Source organism: Notechis scutatus, chromosome 3, assembly GCF_049901735.1.
Source record: "Notechis scutatus isolate UNSWTSFEM ecotype Mainland chromosome 3, rNotScu1.2, whole genome shotgun sequence".
Classification (NCBI taxonomy): Eukaryota; Metazoa; Chordata; class Lepidosauria; order Squamata; family Elapidae; genus Notechis; species Notechis scutatus.
Genome location: NC_142011.1, coordinates 74,452,686 through 74,474,915, shown reverse-complemented (window position 1 = coordinate 74,474,915; position 22,230 = coordinate 74,452,686). Strand labels below are relative to the sequence as shown.

At 33.8% G+C, this 22,230-nt stretch overlaps 1 protein-coding gene across 1 annotated transcript in view; it reads right to left on the bottom strand.

Moving 5' to 3' along the window:
- Positions 1–5,468: 5,468 nt before the first annotated feature.
- Positions 5,469–22,230, bottom strand: part of MSH4 (mutS homolog 4) — a 55,112-nt gene continuing 38,350 nt past the window's right edge. The window contains exons 12-20 of the mRNA XM_026679302.2: positions 21,924–22,060; positions 17,382–17,485; positions 14,585–14,709; positions 12,798–12,998; positions 12,489–12,607; positions 10,427–10,555; positions 10,162–10,336; positions 8,928–9,016; positions 5,469–6,087 (exon numbers count right to left, since the gene is read on the bottom strand). Coding sequence (XP_026535087.2) covers positions 5,899–6,087; positions 8,928–9,016; positions 10,162–10,336; positions 10,427–10,555; positions 12,489–12,607; positions 12,798–12,998; positions 14,585–14,709; positions 17,382–17,485; positions 21,924–22,060 — 1,268 coding nt within the window. The 3' untranslated portion in view covers positions 5,469–5,898. The remainder of the gene's footprint in view (positions 6,088–8,927; positions 9,017–10,161; positions 10,337–10,426; positions 10,556–12,488; positions 12,608–12,797; positions 12,999–14,584; positions 14,710–17,381; positions 17,486–21,923; positions 22,061–22,230) is intronic.

Here is a 22,230-nt window from a genome sequence, read left to right as displayed (position 1 = left end):
ATTCAAACTTCTTTCCCTCTCTAAAAAATTATGGTAGCAAAACAGAATGGAATACCCACAGGTTTGGATATTTACACGCCACTTCCATTATGGCTTATTCACACTATCTTTCTTCAAGATAGATGAAAGGTAGAAAAACATAAATTGACAAAAGGATATTATCTGGATGCTCAATGAAATAGGGCTAATGAATTGGGCATTCTGACCATTAGAAAAACCTGAGTCATTATTGTCATATAATATTTGGAACAGGGCTTTGCTGAAAGTTAGCTAATTAGGATTATTTAGGATTAATTAAGATGCAGTAAAAAATAATAGACTATTTCTTGGAAATGTAAATCACAGAAATATTGCCGAAAGATACTGAATGCGCTTGCTAGTTCCAGATAATTTTTCAATGTGGCATCCAGCAAGTGTGGCTTGGACAAGTCCCTGCAGTTTCTTTCACAGAGTTTCCATAAATTTCCATTCTTTTGAGAATGAAAAGAAATATGGCTGATAGCAATATAGGCTTTCCTAAATTTAAGAAAGTTTTGTTTAGGAAAAACAAAATTACTCAAACAAGATATTCTGTAACAATTTTTTTTACACTGTTTATAAATCTTGAGTGTAATTAGTAAAGGTTTCAAGCAATGTGTTTTAGTCAAGGAATCCATTTTTGAGATTTATATCTGAATAAAAGAGATCAGAGAACATAAGACAGAAGGAAATCTGAGATAAGTATGAACTATATAGGATCTCTGTTTTTAAAATCAATTTGTATTATTCTAGTATCACTAGCATGGAATTTGGGAGTGACTGCTATATTTTCTCTGTAGCAGGCTATTTGTCCCATGCTTAGCCTTTGCAGCCTTTTGTTAAATATTAAACCATGATTATATTTTTAATCTTTTTCTTGAATGTTTTTGACCAGTGGTTACTTTTTAGGCAAGCCCTAGAAGATATTTGAAGGACAAAAAGTTTCATTCTCATTTCTTCTAACACTATTGCTAGTAGAATATGTTAGAGAAAAGATACCAAGACAGACCATTTTTCATAGTTTGGTGACCTTGCAATTTTTATGACTTCATTGGAACAAGGTATACTGAATAGATTTGCTGTCAAAAGTAATATATTCCTTCCTAACAAAATATAGTATCAAACTAGTTTGCCCCTTGGATAATTGTATCCTTGTAACTAAAAAGAACATGGATGGTATTTGTCGAAACTATTCTCTTTTGAAGCTGTAAATATCTTCTAGGAACAACAAGGCAACTTTGCATGTGTTGAAGAAGTCATTTCATAAAACTTTCCATTTTATCAACTACACTTATGTATAAATGTCATTCACAGAGAAACGTATGGATCTACTTGGAGAACTAGAGAAACATATGGATCTACTCGGTTATCTCCCTTTTTACAACCCAGTAATTCCTTAATTAGGGGTACAGTTGGGGGGACTGAATGGAGCTGAGCATTAACTGGCCAGATGTCCTTCCAGACACCCACACAGAGTTCACAGTAGAATTTTTTTTTCTTTGCACCCTAGGAGAGAAACATTTGGCGCTACCTAGGATGGAACTCTCAACCTTCTGAATGGCAGGTGAGCATCTTTACCATTAGGCCACCACACTGCTTAGTGTACCCTGTTACACTTTTGCAAAAAAAATTAAATATGGAAGTCAACTGATTTTTACATAGGTAAAGGTCAACTTTCCTTAAGAACAAGGAAATAAGATGAAACATCATCACAGTCCAATCAATTGAAATGAATGTTTATATGTATGATATATGATGATGTAAAACTATTCAATACCACTGACAATACTACCATCCTTCAAAGTGACCTTGATTATGTGTCTGAATGGTCAAACAAATGGCAACTCCAAATCTCGACCAACAAATGCTCTGTCCTACACATTGGTAAAAAAAATCAGTACACCAAATACAAGCTAGTGGATATGACCTTCACTCTGTCAAGGACCTTGGAGTACTCATATCTAATGACCCAAGCACCAGAGCTCACTGTAACAGCATTGCCAAAAAGGCATTAAGAGTTGTAAATCTAATCTTACAAAGCTTCTTCTCTGGTAATATTGAATTGCTAACTAGGGCATACAAAACCTTTGCTAGACCAATACTCGAATACAGCTCATCTGTCCGGAATCTGCATTGTAAATATCGGACATTAATACAATTGACCGAGTCCAGAAGTATTTCACGAGAAGAGTACTACACTCCTCTGTTTGCAACAGAATACCCTATATCACCAGACTTGAAATTTTGGGCTTGGACAACCTAGAACTACACCGCCTAAGGTTGGACCTAAGCGTAGTAGACAAAATTATCTGCTACAATGTCCTACCAGTCAATTTCAGCTTCAACTGCAACAATATAAGAGCACACAACAAACTCAATGTAAACCACTCCAAACTTGATTGCAGAAAGTACGACTTCAACAACAGAGTGGTCAATGTCTGGAATGCACTACCTGACTCTGTTGTTACATCCTCTAACCCCCCACTCCTTTAACCTTAAACTTTCTACTATTGACCTCACCCCATTCCTAAGAGGTCTGTAAGGGGCGTGCATAAGTGCACCATCGTGCCTACCGTCCCTGTCCTATTGTCCCCATTTATTCGAACCTATTTCCTATATTCATACTCAGGTTTATTCTTATACCTATTATCTTGTAAGCAATTGACAAATCAAATAAATAAATAAAAATAACATAAATAAAATGATATAAAAGTTTCTGTACACTAATCAATCCATCAAATCTTTATTACAGGCACAGACCAATATAAAAATGGTAAAATACAAGCAATTAATAATTTTAAAAGTTAAAAAAAATACACAAATTAAAGAAAAGTTTTAAATACACACACATACACACACAACCTAAAAACTATTTAAAAAGGTAAAAAGATTGAGTAAATAGAACCCCCCCATACAAGTTAATATATGGGTAACTAAATCTATCAGAAGACAAAACATCTTAACTAAAAAATTAAATACTCACTACCACTGGTTTGAAGTACAGGTCATGTGTCCAAGTCCTTCCAGCTTGAGAATTGTGTTTGCCATTCAAGACTGTATTTAGTCTACCTCTGAATTAACATCTGGACCACAGACATTGAAGTAATATCTACCGGTAGTCAAGCTTGATTCTGGCACCTTCAATGATACATTTATGTTGTCCCTCCACCCCAATTTCCCACTCTAGCCTATTGTGTTGGAATTCTATGAAAATCTCCCATCCAATCCAAGAACTAACCAGCAAGCCTGCTTAGTTTCCAAACAAGGACAACCATGCACTTGCCACTTTCTGAGAACTCAATGGATTAAACAATAAATGTAACCTAGATTTGTATTCTAGCTTTATCTTATGTTCTCGGTTTATAATAGTCCACCAAATGCCTAAGAGGAGTCTGTAGATGATCCATCGATTGGAATCTTTTTTGATGCCAAATAAAGCAAATACAGCTTAGACAAAAATGGGTTTGTTTGTAATAATTAGAAACCATTCTGTCAAGGTTTCAGATGTTAAGAAAATATATTGTGAAGGGGACTGCTCCGATTATCTTGTGCAACAAGGTCCCTGAATATGGACTCAAACAAAGCACATGATACCCACACTTTTCTAAAGTAACAGAGATCTCTTTCTGGTTTAGGCTAGGTGACAGTTCAGTTTACCTGCTGCTTGAATTTTGGAGGCAGGTATTGTATATGCAACACATGAATTGATCTCATATTTAAAATTATATTCTGATCATGACAATGTAAAATTTAATTCTTTTCTTAAACATTACATACTTGATCTCATTCTTAGTTGCTTCTGATTGCTGGACTGTTCCAATCTAAGCTATAAATTAAAGTTATTTTCTTGATTTGTATTAAAATGTTATTCTAACAGTGACATCTGGCTCACTCACAAAACAGATGACATGTTGCCCTGCATGTCCTCTTGGCACTGTATTCCCTTAATCTTTCATGTTTCCTGCTTTATGGCAGTTTTCCAACTTCTATGCATTATCAAATAAAAAGGGTTTCAATCTTGAAGTATTACAGTATAAGTCTTCCTGTATACAGACAATTAGTAAAGTTTGCCCCCAGCAGCAAACATATTCTACAATCGTACAACTTTGTTGTAAAAAAAAGAGCTGAATTTTAGCACTTCTAATTTTTCTTGTACTACTGGTGTGTGCTTCATATTCACACTAGCTTGATACCCTTGCTTCGCTACGAAACTAATATGGTCAGGCTTAGTTTTTCAGGAGGAAAATAAGGGGAAAAAATTCTGCCTCTGCCTATCAGCATCCATCGGTATTCATCTGGCTAGCGTCCTGTCAATGTGTGAGAGATGTGAGGGCTGTTTGGAAACTGAAACAGTATTTGCTCTGTGAGCAAGAAAGAGACAGCAAGGAGCCTGGGCGTGCCTTAGCTGAACTGTTCTGTACTAAAGCTGCTTGGTGCTGTGAAACTAAAACTGAAATTGAAACTCCTCTCCTCTGCTTGTGTTTTGCATTTGGGACATATTTCTTTTCAGGTGGGGAGAGGGAGTAGAACTCCTTAGCATCAGAGCGTGTTAATAATAATATACGAAATACTAATGCTCTGATGGTCATTTTGAAAAATTCTTTCTTAGTGAGCACCTAGAAGCCAAGAGGAACATACGTGCCAAATTTCAAGTTTGTAGGCTTTATGGTTCTGGAGATTTTGTGATGATGTGTGAGTGGTATTTCGCTTTTATATATATATAATTATTTGCCATAATTGTATTTCAAAGAAATACTGCTATTATGATACTTCAATATGAACTTATTTTAATTCTGCCAAAAGGTCTAAGCATAACAAAATGTATTATTGCTTTCTGTATAATCTGCTTCCTAGGAGATCACCCTCTCTATAAATCCACAAAATACATTTTTATAATAAAATATACAGAAAATATGTAGATATTGCTTTTATATTTCAAACAGCTGCTTAATAGTCTCCTGATAGTTATAGGAAATATCTGTGGTCCCAGTATATTAAGGGTCCCATTTCTTGTCTGTATTAAACATTAATAGTTTTATTTAGTAAGCATATGTATTGTTGAGATGGGTAGGTACAGAAATCCATCAATCAAATCTTGGGTCCTTGGTATTCTGAGCTTAGTGGTTTTCTTGCAGATATTTCATTACCAAACTAGGTAACATCATCAACCCTAACCTACAAATATTATCTTCTATTGAAACAAACAAATGGCTCTACAAAATTTGGAGCAAAGGTGTAGAAAATTTGATTTATTCAGCTTACTGAGGTCACTTTAATCAAACTTTAATAAATATATAATATGAACATTATACAAATGTTCAGATTTGTTTACATTTTTCTTTTCTTTTAACGTAAACTGTAATCATTATTAATACAAGAAAATTTTAAAAATCATTAAAAAGAAAACAACAGAAATATTAAGTGAACATATCTACATAGCCTAAAATGAACAGATATCGCTAAGTCTCAAATAAAGTGATTAGCAAATTGTTGTTTTGTTCTCTTTCTGTCTCAGTCTACATTTGGACAAAGAACAGTTCTTTTGTTTGTCTAATACTGCATTTTTATAAGTCATATTAATGGATCAATACATGCTTTTAAAAAATGTGATGAGATCTTTTGTAAATAAAACCTTTCGGTTAATCTTAATTTTTGTGGGGTTATTTAAAGTAATAATTTCATTATATGTTCTTGTTAATATTTCCCATTTAATTAAGAATGCATTTACTGTATAATTAAAATATAACAATTATATATTAGGAAAAAAATATCCCAGACATATAGTGACTTATAAAAAGTAATGGTTATGTAAATATAATTTTAATTCTAACTGTATTTGCATTAGTTAATTCTGCAGAATAGAGTGTACATGATTTACCGTCATCTAACATCTGCAGCTACTTGTTCAGAGGCAATGCAATCAGTTTCATACTTTTTCTTTAAACCTTTCAAGTATATTCGCAAGCTGTCTGGATCCAGTTGAGAGTTGCGAGCAGTCTGAATCAATCTGTTTGCTAAGTGATACATAGCCTTCTCCTTTAATATTTCAGGATCTGTTCTTTGCTGTTGCTGTTTATTTAAAAGGACACGCGCATATTAAAAACTGAATGTTTAGGATATTCACAACATCAGTTATCAGTTAGTTATAGTTGATTAACGTATTCTCACATTAATCAATTAAATCACTGTAGAAGATGAGAAAGCAAAGCTACAGACCTATTTTTGCCGTCAAACTTTAGGGTAAGAGTTTGTAGGAACAAGATGATTAAAAGGAAATAGCCGGAATGAAAACCTTCTAGCTCATTGTTCCTGTTTCTAGCCAAATCATATACCTGTTTTCTAATAGAACTCAGCAAACCTGTAAGACGTTAGTTGATTGGAGCACTCTTATCCTCTTTTCTGAATATAGGTAGTCCTTGACTTATGACCACAATGAAGCAAGACAGCTGTTAAGTAGTTTTGCTCCATTGCATGACTTTTCTTGCCACAGTTGTTCAATGAATTGCTGCAATATTGTGGCTTTCCCATTGACTATGCTTATCAGAAGGCTGCAAAAAGGTGATCACATGACCCCAGGACGATGCAACCATCACGAACCAGTTGCCAAGCATCTGAATTTTGATGACGTGGTTGTGGGGATGCTGCAACTGCCATAAGTATGAAAAATGTTCATAAGTCTCTTTGTGTGTGTGTGTGCCACTGTAACTTTGAATGATCACTAAACAAAATGGTTGTAAGCCAAGGATTATCTGTATGGTGTACTAATGGCAGCACTCCAGTCCTGAGGAATGTGATGAATGTGGTCTATGTAGGAAAAAGAAGATGCCAGTATTAGCCTTCAAAACTCTAGTTGAATAGAATTGCCAGCAGGAATGGTAATGGATAATTGGGAGATTGGCTGACTTAGGTATCCATTTTCTATTATTCCTTACAAGGATCTCCAGCTCAGTTGGGAAACTTTCATGGGAGAACCATTTCCAGAGAATAACTACTGGAATATGGGAGGGGGAAGGGAAAGCCAGCTTGCTTTCTCTCCTGCAAATACAGATGCTGCAACAGTGCTGGAAATAATGAATTGGGAATCCTCCAATTTTTGTTATTTAATATAGTTTGGTCTATAAGTATGCCATAATGTCCACCTTTTTTTAACTGAGCTGTTTTCAGCGAAAAATAAACACATTCTTTCAAAATAACGAGGGGTGATTACTTGATATAATTACCAAAAATTTTGCCATGCCTACAGTAAGAGACCCTTGCATTCTCACAGAAAAGTTTAAAAGTTTCTTTAAAGTCATTAGGTGGGTTGCAGGTGGTTGGTTAATAAAGAAGCTTGAACTATTAGACTGCTCGGTCTGATAGGGATAGTTTGTCAAGAAAAAGAAAAAAAAACCCCACCATGTTATCAAAATATCTTTTCTGCTAGAAGATTGTGCGGGAAGATTTTTGGCATTATGCGATATAGTCTTCCGCCTGGTAACTTCCTGAGTAAACAGATAAATGTGGATTTGAAGCTCTATGCTGCCGTATTTTATGACAAAGATTTTCATGAGATACAGGGGCAGTATTTAATCCATCATAAATGGTAGTACTGATTGTAGGCTAATCATCTGAGCTTTAATCCAGACAGGAAATGGTAATGATGAAGGATTAATCTATGATTAAAGAATATTTAGATTTATCTGCTTGTTAATGGATGTTGCCAGGCTGGGCAGATATCTAAATGGAAGATTGCAAGACTATGCTTGACAACATTTTTATAAATGATCTAAAAGAGGGACTGTTTGTCAGACCTTCAGATAAAATAAAGGTAGAAAGGGTATTCAAAATTATTTTGGGATCCCAGAGCGTTGCTCTAAAATCAACAAAATAAAAATAAAAACAAAAGAGAAATAAAATTCAAGGCTTGAATATAAGCTATTGCATTTCGTTATGTAAAAAAAAAAAATGTGAAAGTTTTGATGAATTGGAAGCAGTACATGAGAAAGCTGCTAAAAATGTTAACTCATAAAAAATACATAATATTCAGATCATAGAAAATGATCTCTCTTCTGCTCTCTTCTCCATCGATCAGCTGCTCTGATGTATTCTGTTACAAGACAGACACTGACAACCTGGGAAACATCAAAAGAATAGACAGAGGTTGGAAAACAAGTACTAAGAGAAATGATTTAAAGTGTTTGGTAGATTTAGCCTGAATAGTTAAGGAAAATATGGTAGCAGTCTTAAAAATCTGAAAGGTTGAAATGCAAATGCAAAAGCCAAAACTGATCTTCTGTTGACCCTGAGGGCAGTAGTAAAACTATAGGACTGAAGCTTCAAGAAAGCAGTTTTCAGTTAAACATTGGAAAAAGCTTTATAATATTAGGAATCTTTAGCTTTGAAAAGCACTGCCTGTGAAGTGTTGGGCTCTACAGAGCCATCTGTCAGAGATGTTGTCATGCCATCCTAAAATACCAATGCAATACTGAATTGGATGAGGACCAAATATTCCTCCAATTCTCTTTATTGTATTGAAACTTAATATGATTTATTGAGTTGAGTGAATCCAGCCTTTGATCTGCAAACTATATTATGCTTAGTGTATTGAGGAAACATGATTAAACAAATCCAAGTTTAGTGCATGTTAGGATTTAAATCTATGGCTTTAACGCTTTTTGGCTAAATATATATATATATGAAGCCATTTTTCTTTTATAGCCAGATTTACTGGTATTTCTGTGACTTCCGCGGTTTAATTCATATTGTACATTACTTCACATGTCACTACAAAAAAAAATGTAGAGAGCACATTTCAAAATATTTTTTCAACAAAATTCAATGAAAAGTAAGCATGTTAATAATAGAATATAAAATGAAAAAAACAACAACCTTTATTATATGTTCTGAAGTTATCTGCTAATAATACATACCATCATTTGTTTATCAATAAGAGTTACTAGCTTCTTGGCATCCAATATTATTGATAATGGAAGAGAGGAAACCTCTGCAGCTTTCAAGCCTAAATGTAAAAAAAGAAAATGAAGCCTTTTTTTTTTACTGTGAAAGATAAGGTCGTTTAATAAAAACATCTGTTTTGCCAAACACCAGATCAAATGCAATTCAAACTCTTTCCTTCCTATTATTAATCTTAACCATGAGTCAGTGTTACCTTGGCACATTTCCTTTTTAAATAGGATCTGTTTAAAAATCTGAAGTAGGCTTGCAGATCAGAATTAGGCTTGCAGATCAGAATTAAGAACATTTTTTTTAACTAAAGTGAGAGTTCAAGTAGATGTGATACTAAATTGAGAAGACAAGAAGACTAAACAATATGACATACTTTTATGGATCTATTTTTTAATTATATTTACACAATCAAAAGCACAATGCCGACATCAGACTTCTATATTTTTAAAAACAAACCTACATATCATTCTGTTTTCTCCATTCTAAATACTGTAATCTACCAAGAATCCACTTCATTTAGTTATTTATCAAGTTTATATAGCTGCCCATATAATATCACAATTGTGATATTATATTCGGAATCCTACAGAGTAACCACCTAGACTCAAATATATCAAACATTACAGCAATTTGCAGATCAGCAGCCTTTCCACAACTTGCTTGTAGACTCTGTTATGGATTTGAGAAACACCTGTTTTACTGAGGCCAAGAGACAAGAAAACGAAGAGCATGTACAGCATAATTATTACAGCTTGTATTTCATGCACTTAATTTCTTTCCTAATCTTAATGCTAACAAATTTGACTCTTTTATGTATACGTTTCAACATAAAACAGAATGATGGAACTAGATCCTCGTCCATGAAAACTTACCAGATCCAAATATAAATTCATTTATTCCTAATAATATTTCAAATGCCATGAGAAAAATATTAGTTAGTGACAAGAAATAAAACACCTTGTGAAATGGAGAGGCTAATAAAACTAGCCTCTAGTCTTAGTGACTTGCTAGACTCAATAACGAACACATCATAAAATATTAATATCTTGTTTTTTAAATAAAAGCATACTGTTCTAAATATAGCTAAAATTGCATGTGCAAACTCTTATGCTAGATGATCCCCTCCGCATATGCAAATCATATATCAAAACTTTCTTGTGTGTGTTGTCATAAGCCTTAATGAATCAGGACTATTACCATAATTTTTTTCCTCTGTGCATCCTTTAGAAAGAATGTAAGTATAAGCAATTTTCTCCCTAATTTCACAACTGCTTCTTACATGCTGCACTTCAAAGTAATTGTTTTCCACATTGGGATATAAGTTATCAATTTGACATAATTCCAAGAAATGAGTAGCAAAGAGTGTGAATGCCTGCAAAATGAAACAAGAACTGAATTGAATTATTGAAATGGGAAAAAATAGCAGAAGGTATAAGAAAATATGTTTTTAAAATAATATTACTTTTAAATTTAGAAGATATTCACAGACTGCGTAACATATGCCGATGCCTTCCTCAGGACTGGTACCTCTGCCAAGCTCATCAATTATGATAAGTGATCTGTCATTAGCATTTTGTATGATGTATGTTACCTAATGAAAGAGACATCAAATTTCATTATTAATATTCCATATGTGGATAAAGATACTTTCATTTCCTGCTCAAACCCCAGATAGGAAATTTAGTTTAGTAACAGTCAACCAGCTGCCACCTAAAAACAAATCATTAATCAGCACAAACAGCCCAATTCAAAAGTTCTCTGTATTCACAATAGTTTCAATTTCCACAAATGCATGCATAACTTTATGCTGTATGCTGATCTTCCACGATGCTGGAGTAATTGAAAAGAAATTATTGTACAGCAATCACCTTTGATTAATTCTTTGTTTGTAGTGATGGGTTCAGATGGGCCTGTGCTTGATCAAAATTTCTAAATTCATGACACATCCTCAAAAAGAGACATCATCAATTTAAAAATCATGTTAATTGTATATTCTACTCACATTTACACAAGAAGCAACTTCCAGCAAGTTAAATCACAGTTCAAACAATAAGACTGAAGTGAAAATTTAAGATTCAATCCTATATTATTAAACCTGTTAAAAGTGTAGTTTGAATGCAAATAAGGTTTAGCTGAACCATTAAAACCTGCTTGAAAAGAAAATAGCTACTTTGCAGGCTTGCCCAGCAAATGACCTGTTCCAGTGATTATGATGGATAATGAGCTTAATGAATTACATGATAAAATATTCAATCTAATAAAGTGCATATAATCAATCCAAATGTGTCAGTGCATTAAAAGGGACCCTGCATGCTTGGGTGGACTAGAACAATGATATGTCAAAGATCAGGAGAAGATCAGAGTAGGACTGATGGATAAAAGTACCAAGAATCGGGCATGAACTTCTATAATCTAAAACTGATCAAGAACACCTAGACTCCTTCACAAACCATTTTCTAAATCATAACAAATTTGCATACCAAGACTGATGAAAAGTAGCTTGTCAGAATCCAATACTTGTCAGAGTCACCTTGAACCAAGAGATAGGCAACAAATAAGTTTGATAAGTAAAATAAATAAATACATAAGTTTAGACTATTAAACAGGACGCAAGGAGGAATGCCGAGAGAAGCATATCTGTGTGTAGTAGGTAAGAATGCTCCATTCTGATTGCTATTTTGATTGCTGTTTTTTTACTTGCTATTTCTCTTATTACTGTATCTTTTCCATAAGACATGGAAACCCTTCGTAGGCTATACAGATGGATTTGTACCTCTTACAAAATTTGGAGGTTTTGTATCTGTTTAAACATTTTTCCTAAAAGAATAAAATTAAATATGTATAATTAACTGAAAAAGTTATTTTCAAGTTAAGCTAAGGGTGCAGACAATAAGGGACTGTAGGTAAGGGAAGTAAATAGGTCATAAAGCTATCTATGTCATGATGTCATGACACAAGTATGACACAAAGCAATACAAATGTGTAATTCATTACACCAATTTATTAATTTATTTTACTTATGTGCCACCCATCCTGTCCAGAGATGACTCTGGGTGACTTACAAACATTAGTACTACTACCCATTAAAATAATAAAGCAAAAAATAACAAGAGTAGTAAATACTGTTAAAAGATATTTGCATTGGTTTTGGATTGCAGGATCCAATCTGGGTCGGGGTCATTGGGATGAAAGGTTTTGTCTTCCAAGTTTTTGGACTCGTGCTGGAGCCCAACTTCAGGGAACTTCTCCCTAGCAGAGTGTATGCTGTGACCAACCTAGATTGGATCCTGCGACATTTTCCTGAAACACATATATTCGCCTTCATTCATTGTTTTGTATCATATGAAGCAAAAGGACACAGACATCACATTTGCCTTATTTATATGGTGACATCATGACACACATGATATCATTTTGATCTAGCTGCATCTAAATCTGTTTATGAATATATATCCTATAAATCAATTAAATATGAATCAAGGCCATTTATTAACTAACAACCTCTAACTCAATTAAATGAATACCTCTTTCATTTCTTTCATGAACGTTGATGAATTTGTTTCTATATCATCATCCATACCTATTCTGGTAAATATTTGTTCAGTAATCCTAAAAGAAGAATATTCTGCTGGGACAAAAGAACCTGCAGATTAAGGAAAGGAACAAAACAAATGGGTTTACTGCATTTGAACTAACTTTAGCTTTGTCAAATTTGTGAAATAGTAAGAAAATTGTATATTATTTTTATACACTTAAAATATCCTTTTACTTATAAATCATAATTGGTACACACACACACACACACACACGTATTTAGAGAAGTTATTATTTACCCATTTGTGCCATAATCTGAGAAAGGGCTATCTGTTTTAGGTAGGTTGATTTTCCACTCATATTTGGTCCTGTAATTATTATAAAATTACTTCCTTCTGTGATATAGGTATCATTAGAAACAGGTTTCTCAAAATGTACTTTTTCAAGAACTGGATGCCATCCTTGCTTTATCGCTAAAGTATCTGTAAACTCAGGACGTACTAGAAGGAAGAAAGACAATAACATATTTTAATATCATTTGCTACTGACAAGTATATAGTGTAACACAAGCTGGTTTATGAACCATCCAGAAATGTATATGTTATGTAATGTAAACAATGTGTAGGCTTGCACTATTCCTAAATTTTTAATATTACTATCTGCAGAACATGCAACATTTTAGGAGTAATGCAATCCTACATATAGGTAAATAAGTGGCCTTTTTCATTAAGGCTTATTCTCACAAAATTGCACAGCCCTCCAGCCAGTGGTGTGCCAAGGAGGGCTACATACGTGTGGTCCACCCTGGAGGCAGGCAATAAAGGGAATGCTTTTTGAAACATAAAGAAGCTAGCAGTGGGTGTAGAATTGTTAATGCCTTCATGCCAATCTGCTGTTTGGCAGTGGGTAGCAGCACAGCAGTGATGAAGCAGGGGGGGGACTGCTTTCAAGTCACAATTGGTAACTGTCCCCTGTAGTTTTCCTGGCAGCATTTTTCAGAAATGGCTTGCCAGTTTCTTTTTCATAGGAGTGAGATAAGAGACTTGTCCAAGATCACCCAGTAGGCTTTGTAACTAAGGTAGAATTAGAATTTATAGTTTCCTGGTTTCTAGTCTAAAACTTTAGCTAGTACACCAAACTAGCTCTCAGCAATAAAGGGGCTGTTAAAAATGATCCAGTTCAGGTTATCAAATGTTAGGTGTGCCACTGCCTGCAGCCTAAATTAAACAAAAGTGAAACTTGTATATCTTAACACATATGCAGCATCTTTAAATTTAAATATAAGTCTAATCTATATAATTTTCCAGTTGCGTATTTATTTTAGAAATCAGAACTGTGGCAGGAATGAAGTATAAACAAAGAAAGTAATAGGAAACTGCTATTTTAAAAATAATTTCTTTTGAGATACGATATTCTGAGACGTCCATTGTCAGAATTGTGGAATACCTCGAGAGCAATATGTTCACACACTTCAACCTTTATCAACACTGTTAATAAGATCCTTCCAAGAAGGTTTTCAAATATTATGTATTCTATCTTTAACTTTGTTATAATAGAATGATAGTATTTACCCAAATATTAATCTGTGTGCCAAAAAATTCCTACAGTTAAGGTATGGGCTGTCATAATATGACAGTACTGTAAAATACATCTTAGGAACTTGCATGCTGATTCAATGAGGCAGTAAGATTATGCTTGATACTATTGTTTATTTTTTTTTTACATTACTTAAGTATTTCTTTCCATTATATTAGAACTACAAGTAGTTCTTGTTTAGCAACTACCATTAAGACGAACAACTTGACTGTTAATCAAAGTGATCATTAAGTGAAACTGCAACTATGCTTATGATTTTACTTCAGCTTTTTTGTTTTGCTTTATAGACTTGTGATGGTTCTAAATGTGAGGATTGGGCATAAAAAAAAACTTTGAAACTTGATCACCATTGTAACTGTGAACTGTCACTAAGCAAGGCAGTTGCTAAAAAAACAAGGACTATTGTAGTGAATTACTTTGAAGATATGGTTTAAAAAAATAATTGGTGTAAGTTTCAGTGGGAGTTGTTTTAAGAAACAAAATTACTTACCATAGTCAGACAGTGTGCAAGCATGGGCAAATGACTGCAACATATCTAGCATAGAGACAGTGTCAGAGAGTTTGTACAAGCAATGGATATGCTCATAGATTTCACTCAATAGTTTGCACACTATCCTGTAAACAAGCATAAGTATTATTTTACCGTTTAAAGTAATTTACTATTAATAAATGTATCACTATAGTCTAAGAAATTTTCCTTTACATAACTGTAATATTAAAAAATTGTTGGTAGAATTTATGTGGCACAAAATAATGACATTATTACATCATACCTTATCAGAACTGAATAACAATTAAGGCTGGAAATATTTTGCAAATATTAGAAATAAACTAGTATTGGTATAAAAGGGACTTGGTTATCTTATGAAAATACACTTTACTATCAGACATTTTCAGATTCAAAAATCTGAAATGCAAAATGCATGTTTAGGGTTCATGGGTTAACATGCCAAGGAATATAATCTGAAATCATAAAGAAGGCCCTAACAGTCAGTAAAGAAATTCTGAAAAGGGAAAAAGAAATATTAGAAATGTGACATAAGCTGATCAAAGCAGGTTTTGGATCTTCAGGATCCAAAGCTGTGAATTAACTTATCTCCATTTTAAGGGACAAAAATTTAAAATTGTCAAACGCAGGACTTTTAGAGGTTGCAATCTCTAAACAATGCTTTGTTTTAGGAATGCTTGGCTGAGATATGTATTTGTTAATGTATATATCTAATTTAAGAGAAACATAATCTACTGATTATGATTGCCCTGTTTTAAAGAAATCTACTGATAGCCCTGTTTTAAAGAAATGACTTAAGTGAATATTATAATACCAGATGATACATTTAATGGCCAACAGGTTCTGTATGACTCTCAAGTGGTTCCTATTGTTCTTTGAGCAAGCCCATTTAAAAACCTTAGGGTTCTAGAAGACCTTTGAATGACTGGAATTTTGAAATTAAGTTACCGTGGTTCAATGAAAACAACAATTTTGGAGGCATCAATATTGAAAGAGAAATATTTTGGATGTGAGGCTAATAATAAATGAGCTAAAATAAATTTGCTACTACAATTTGATGTCATATAAATTAATATAGTTGTTAGCTTGGTTGTTTAGTGGGATTTTAAATAAAATTTACCCAACTAAAAGACACAGCAGCTTTAAAAGATTACAGAAACTTTCCTGTGAGGAAAATCCATGTGGTCCTTTAAAATAATATAGAAAATGCTCATAAAGTGCATGCAGTTATGAAGGGTATTAAAAACAGCGCAATTTTTATGAAACTCTCATATAGTCACTCTATAAAATTTATTAGCATTTGATGTAGAGCATAAGGAAGAATGTTTTTATGTTTCTTCATATAATGCATAATTAATTTATAGAAATCAATTGCTGCAAAGTGTATTGATTATGCAATCATTTCAATGGCTTTATTAAACAGACAAAGTAGACAAATTCAAAGATAAATGGCATGTTTAATAACTCTTAGGCCTGATTGCATGCCATAGAATATTAGTCACTCAAGGGCTAACATTGAGACTAGTGTCTTTAAACTTTGCTTGCGGTATCTCTGGAGGCATCAAGATAATAAACCTACAAGCAGCCTTCTTTCTTGGTAAGTCAGTTTGTGACTAGAATTGAGATGCTCCTTTTCTGGCTCCACAGTGAAAGAGTTGATTTTAGCACTTTTTTCTTTCTTTCGTGACCACAATAGAATACAACTCGGGAGAAATAGTCTGCAGATTGATTTACTGGATCAAGCTCTAATCACCTTTTTACAAAATGGAGGACAGAAAAATAAAAAGCTTTGTAAATGATTTCTCTTTTATGCCTTCAGTTGTCTAGCTCCTTAACTACCTATATCACTAAGTGATATAGAAATATATTCTCTAATTACATCATTAGATATGCTCATTAGTCTGGTCATGATATCAGGCAAGTAAGCTTACCTAGCTACATATACTGTACCTATTCTTTGGAAATGGGTCAAACCTGTTCCAGTTGTTTTTAGCGAATGCCAGAGGTGAGTTGAAATGTGAATGAAATGTTGCATATACATTCTTTATTTAATACACTAAGAATTGATCCAATTATCAAACAAAACATTTCATTTAAAGGGGAAACTAAATTTACGAAACTCTATTTTTATTCCTTCTGGCTTGTGTTAAATTACTTTTGGAGTGTTTGTGTGTGTATAAACACATACACACACACACTCACACACAAGGATATAATAAATGAGATATAAAATATAAATCACTTGTGTGTCTGCTATACAGCTTGTCACAAGACCAGTGACATTTTGTACAGATAACACAAGATGGCTCTTAAAGACTTCTTGCCTTCAAAATTCTAAGTTTTCAGTAATATTTCATTTCTTTGGTAGAGGCTGCTGATAAAGAGTGCCAGAATCCCTCTTTGAGGGAAATGGTCAGTCCAGAAATGCAAAACATAAATAAATTTTTTAAAAAAATTCTGGGAAGGCCAGATGAAACACATTTAAGACATTACAGTACTGTATTTGCTTATATGTAGCACCCATTTTGGTGTCTGATTATTGGCAGGCATCTAAATTATGTACATTGTACAATCAAGGCTGAAGTAGAGACTGAATCATGAAGACAGGAACAGGTCCTAAAACTTCTAAAAAGCCAGGTCTTTGGGCTCCAGAATTGAGGCACAGTCCCAGTCTTAAAAACTTTATAGTCTATGGTTCTTCATGACAACAATTTTAAAAGCCTCACTATCATTTAACACAGTGATTCTACTTAGAATAATCAATATAATTGTTACTCACAAGTAAGTCATGTGATAGATTTCTCTCAGGGATTCCTGGCATCTTTCATTCATTTTCATTAAATCAGGTGAAGTAAAACTATATACATTTTTCATTTTAGTAATCTGTGGGAAATTTTCAAATTGAACATTAAAATATATTAAATATACTGAATACTCCTACTCCTAATTCCCAAAGATCAACTAAAAATTATCTCTAAAGTGTGTGCTAAAATAGAGTACAATAGAATAGAATTCTTTATAATAGAATAGAATTCTTTATAATAGATTAAAATTATTTATTGACCAAGTATGATTGGACAAACAAGAAATTTTTCTCCAGTGGATAAGCTCTCAGTGTATATGCAAGCAACAAGTGATAAATCATGATCATGATCATAAAATAAACATAAAATAAAAAAAAGATAAAATAGAAATAGAAATATCTTGATTATTTTTTTAAACGATTCAGCTAATTATACTAAGTAACAAAGCAAGGACACAAAATTAAAGCATTAGTAAGCTATGATGATAATACTGTTCATTATTAAAAGATAAATAGTAATAAATGATAAAAGATATTTTTTTATCCCAGTCATGATATACAAAGGCAGCAAATTCAGTCAGTACCTTCTATTATACGGTGCTTCAACATTACACAAATACTGAAAACAGACTACAAATGAAATTCAGTCTATACAAATTATTCTGATTATGGCAATAATAAAATAAAAATACAATGCATTACTTCATAGACTTTGTTATTTTTATTAAAAGCAACAATATTCTTTAGTGAAAAAATACATTAGTTAATTATAATTTTAATATCTTAGACATAAAAGCCAGCTGGGTCACTCCCTCATCAACAACCTTACGAGGTTGTTGTTTATTTATTTATTTATTTTATTTGGTTTGTCAATTGCTTACAAGATAACAGGTATAAGTAAAAACATAGTTATGAATACATGGATACATATAAGAAAAATAAAATAAAATAAAATAAAAGAAACAATAGGACAGGGATGGTAGGCACGTTGGTGCGCTTATGCATGCCCGCTACAGTCCTCTTAGGAAAGGGGTGAGGTCAATAGTAGACAGTCTAAGGTTAAAGTTTTTAGGGTTTGGGAAAGAAATCACAGAGTCAAGTAGAGTATTCCAGACATTGACCATTCTGTTGCTGAAGTCGTATGTCCTGCAATCAAGTTTGGTGCGATTAACCTTGAGTTTGTATCTATTGTTTGCTCTTGTATTGTTATGGTTGAAGCTGAAGTATTCATTGACAGGTAGGACATTGCAATGTATGATTTTATATACTATACTTAGATCGGACCGAAGGCGGCGAAGTTCTAGGTTTTCTAGGTCTAGAATTTCAAGTCTGGTGGCATAAGGTATTCTGCAACTAGTAGAGGAGTGGAGAACTCTTCTTGTGAAATATTTCTGGACTTTCTCAACTGTGTTAAAATCAGATACGTAATGTGGGTTCCAGACTGATGAGCTGTATTCGAGTATTGGTCTAGCAAATGTTTTGTATGCTCTAGTTATTAGTGTAATATTACCAGAGAAAAAGCTACATAAGATTAGGTTAACAACTCTTAACGCCTTTTTGGCTATGTAGTTACAGTGGGCTCTAGCACTGAGATCATTAGAGATGAGCACTCCAAGATCCTTGACAGAGTTTGGATCATCAACAAGGTCTTGACTATTCAGCTTGTATTTTATTTTCTGATTTTTTTTCCAATATGTAAGACAGAGCATTTATTTGTTGAGATTTGAAGTTGCCATTTGTTTGACCATTCTGATTCATAGTCAAGGTCTTTTTGAAGGGTAGCAGTATTGTCTGTGGTGTTGAATAGCTTTACATCATCAGTGAAGAGAACGCCGTTGCTCTTAATATGATCAGAGGTCATTTATGTAGAGTATGAAAAGAGTTAGTCCTAGAACATTGCCTTGAGGGACACCACTGTTGACAGGTACAGAATTTGATAGGATGCTCCCAATTTTGACCATTTGTTGTCTGTTTGACAGGAATGCTTCTATGCAGTAATGCAGGTGTCCAGAGATACCATAAGATTTTAGTTTTAGGAGTAGTTTGTCTGTACCACTGAATCAAAGGCTTTACAGAAGTCTATGTAGATCGTGTCTATTGCTTTGCCCTGATCGAGTTGTGTAGTCCATATGTTTTGCAGTGTAAGAATTGCAGATTACAGGATAGTTTTTTTCTGAAACCAAATTGTTTATTAGAGAGTAGGTTGTTTGTCTCCAAGTAGAGGATGATGGATTGGTTAATAATTGATTCCATGACTTTACAGGTGACGCAGCATAAAGAGATTGGTCTGTAATTTTCAACTAGGCTGGGGTCTCGCTTTTTGAAGATGGGGATGACCGTGGCTTGTGACCATAGTTTTGGCAAGGAGCTGGTCCTGAACGATTTTTCAAAGATTATGCTTAGAGGTTCGGCTATGGCAGTGGATAGCTTTTTTAAGAAGTAGGCACATATTCCATCCAGTCCAATAGATAGAGATGGTTTTAGATTGCATAGTGCTTTTTTAACATTGTCTTCTGTAAAATCAATATGTATTAGATCACTGTAGTTGTCTATGGTTCAGCTAGGAAGTACTGGGCTTGATCCATTGCTGTTTACAAATACTGAGCCAAAGAAAGTGTTAAAGAGGTTGGATTTAATAGTGTCATCATTGCAGTCTTTACCATTAGGTACTTTCAGGGGTGGGATGGACCTTGATTCTTTTAGTTTGTTGTTTACAAAATTGTAGAAAGCACAGGTGGAATTGGTGCGTAGAAGATTTTCCTCTTGTTTAATGTGATAATTGGTGCATTCAGTCTTTATCTGGTGGCATAAATTTTTGTGTCGGCTTTTGAAGTTGGCAACATGACCAGATTTGTTTTTCCGCCAAAGTGATTTCTTTTGGATTGAAGCTTCCTTATTGTTATGGGTAATTTGTTTTTTCTTGTTTTGGGAGTTGTTATTGGTACATATAGTTTGATGACTCTTTTGACTTCAAGTAAAAATGTGTTGCAATGGTCTTCTATAGTATTGTATCCAGTGAATAGAAATTGCCAATCAAGGGATGAGAGATCGTTGTTTATAAGATCATAGTGGCCTTTTTTGAAGTTATAATTGGGGATTCTGTCGTTGTGATGATTTTTGTGTGGACGTATGTTGAGACAAAAGTCAATCATGTTGTGGTCACTGTTGGAAAAGGGTTCTTTGATTTGTATTCCATAAATTGAATTCAAACTATTGCAGAAGTATTAACAACTATTGAGGCAGTTGTTAAGTCTCGTGTTGTTGATTACAAGTTGTTCTAGTCCCTGATTTGTTACTGCATTGTAGAAGGTTGCATGTGTGGGTTCAGTTGTACGGGTTCATTAAGGGTCCAGTTAATATGAGGTAGATTGAAGTCACCAAAAAAGATAAAGGCGTGTGGGCAGGATGCTGCCCATGTTATTAGTGTATTTAACTTGTTTGCATTTCGATGTCATAACCAGGGGCTCTGTAACATAGTAAGAACCGAAATATGATATTTAAGGACAGTCACAGACGATGGTCTCAGGAATAGCAAACTCCTGGGTATATTTGTTTGACAGACAAATATAATGTTGAATTTAGCCGTATTTAGTAAGAGGAGAAATTCAGGTATTTTATTTACAAGGCTTCTTGCATTGAGTAGCTTGCATTTAAGGTCAGTTGTGGTTGGAATAGAGGTAGTTAGGGGCATGCGTGCCTAGTTTTGAGTGATGTTGGATTGGATGGGTGGGGTTGGATGCGGAGTTGTGGGTTGTGCGACTTTCTTTTGATGCAATCAGCTCTGTAGTCAATGTATAGATCCTTTTCTCCATTGTCTAGACCGTTTTTGAGTTCTGCGCAGAGTTCACAGGAGCGGATTCTTTGCAGTATGGATAAGTCTGGTCTTGAGTGAAGTTTTTTATGGGTGGGATTGGATTTTGCAATGGCTTTTATTGTATGAATAAATATACGTTTGCTGGACTCATTTTTGCAAACAACTCTACAAAATCTTGGGGCCACAGATCCGTCATTGTATTTGTACTCAGAGCCATCTCTGGTTATTTCAATGATATCTGCAGGAGAGCTGTTTGTTGTATTTGAGTTGCTTATGATATTGTGAACTTTGGTGATGTCGTCTTCGAGACCAAATAAGATGGCATTTGGACATTTCTGTTCACATTCAATGATGTCTTTGATGAGTAAGGAGATATTATTTATGGGATTATTTGATGGGATAGTAATTGTGGCTGTGGTTTGGTGGTTATTTTTGGTTGTAGTTGTGATTGTAGTTGAGGTAGTGGTTGTGGTAGTTGTGGGATTTGATTTTGAGCTGATAGGTAATCACTTATCTGTGCTGTATATTTTTTTCAAGAGAGATTAGGCTTTTTTATTTTTTATTGTGGCAATAATAGGAGGAAGAAGGAGAATTATGTATGTCTGCTGCCTTGAGTTACTTATAAAATACTAAATACAGGATGAAAATCATATAAATAAAAATAAAATAATAGATTTGAGATCCAACATTTTCAAATTGCTTACCTTGGTAAATTCTGAAGGAAGTTGACCATTGTGTACTGCTGCACAATCAGCACTCATCTGGATAAAAAATCCTCGAGCTGAACTAAAACTTGTTTTCAAAGGAAGGTTATGTTTTTCTGCAAGTTGTGTTATCATTCCTTAATTGCAAGGTATAAATAAATATTTTGGTTATGACAGTCAACCACACTGTATGGGCACTAAAACTAATCAGTAATCACTAATCACTGTATGGGCACTAAAACTAATCATGACATTTTTATACATCAATAAGAAGACAGAATAATGATAGGCCTTTCCCACAAATAAA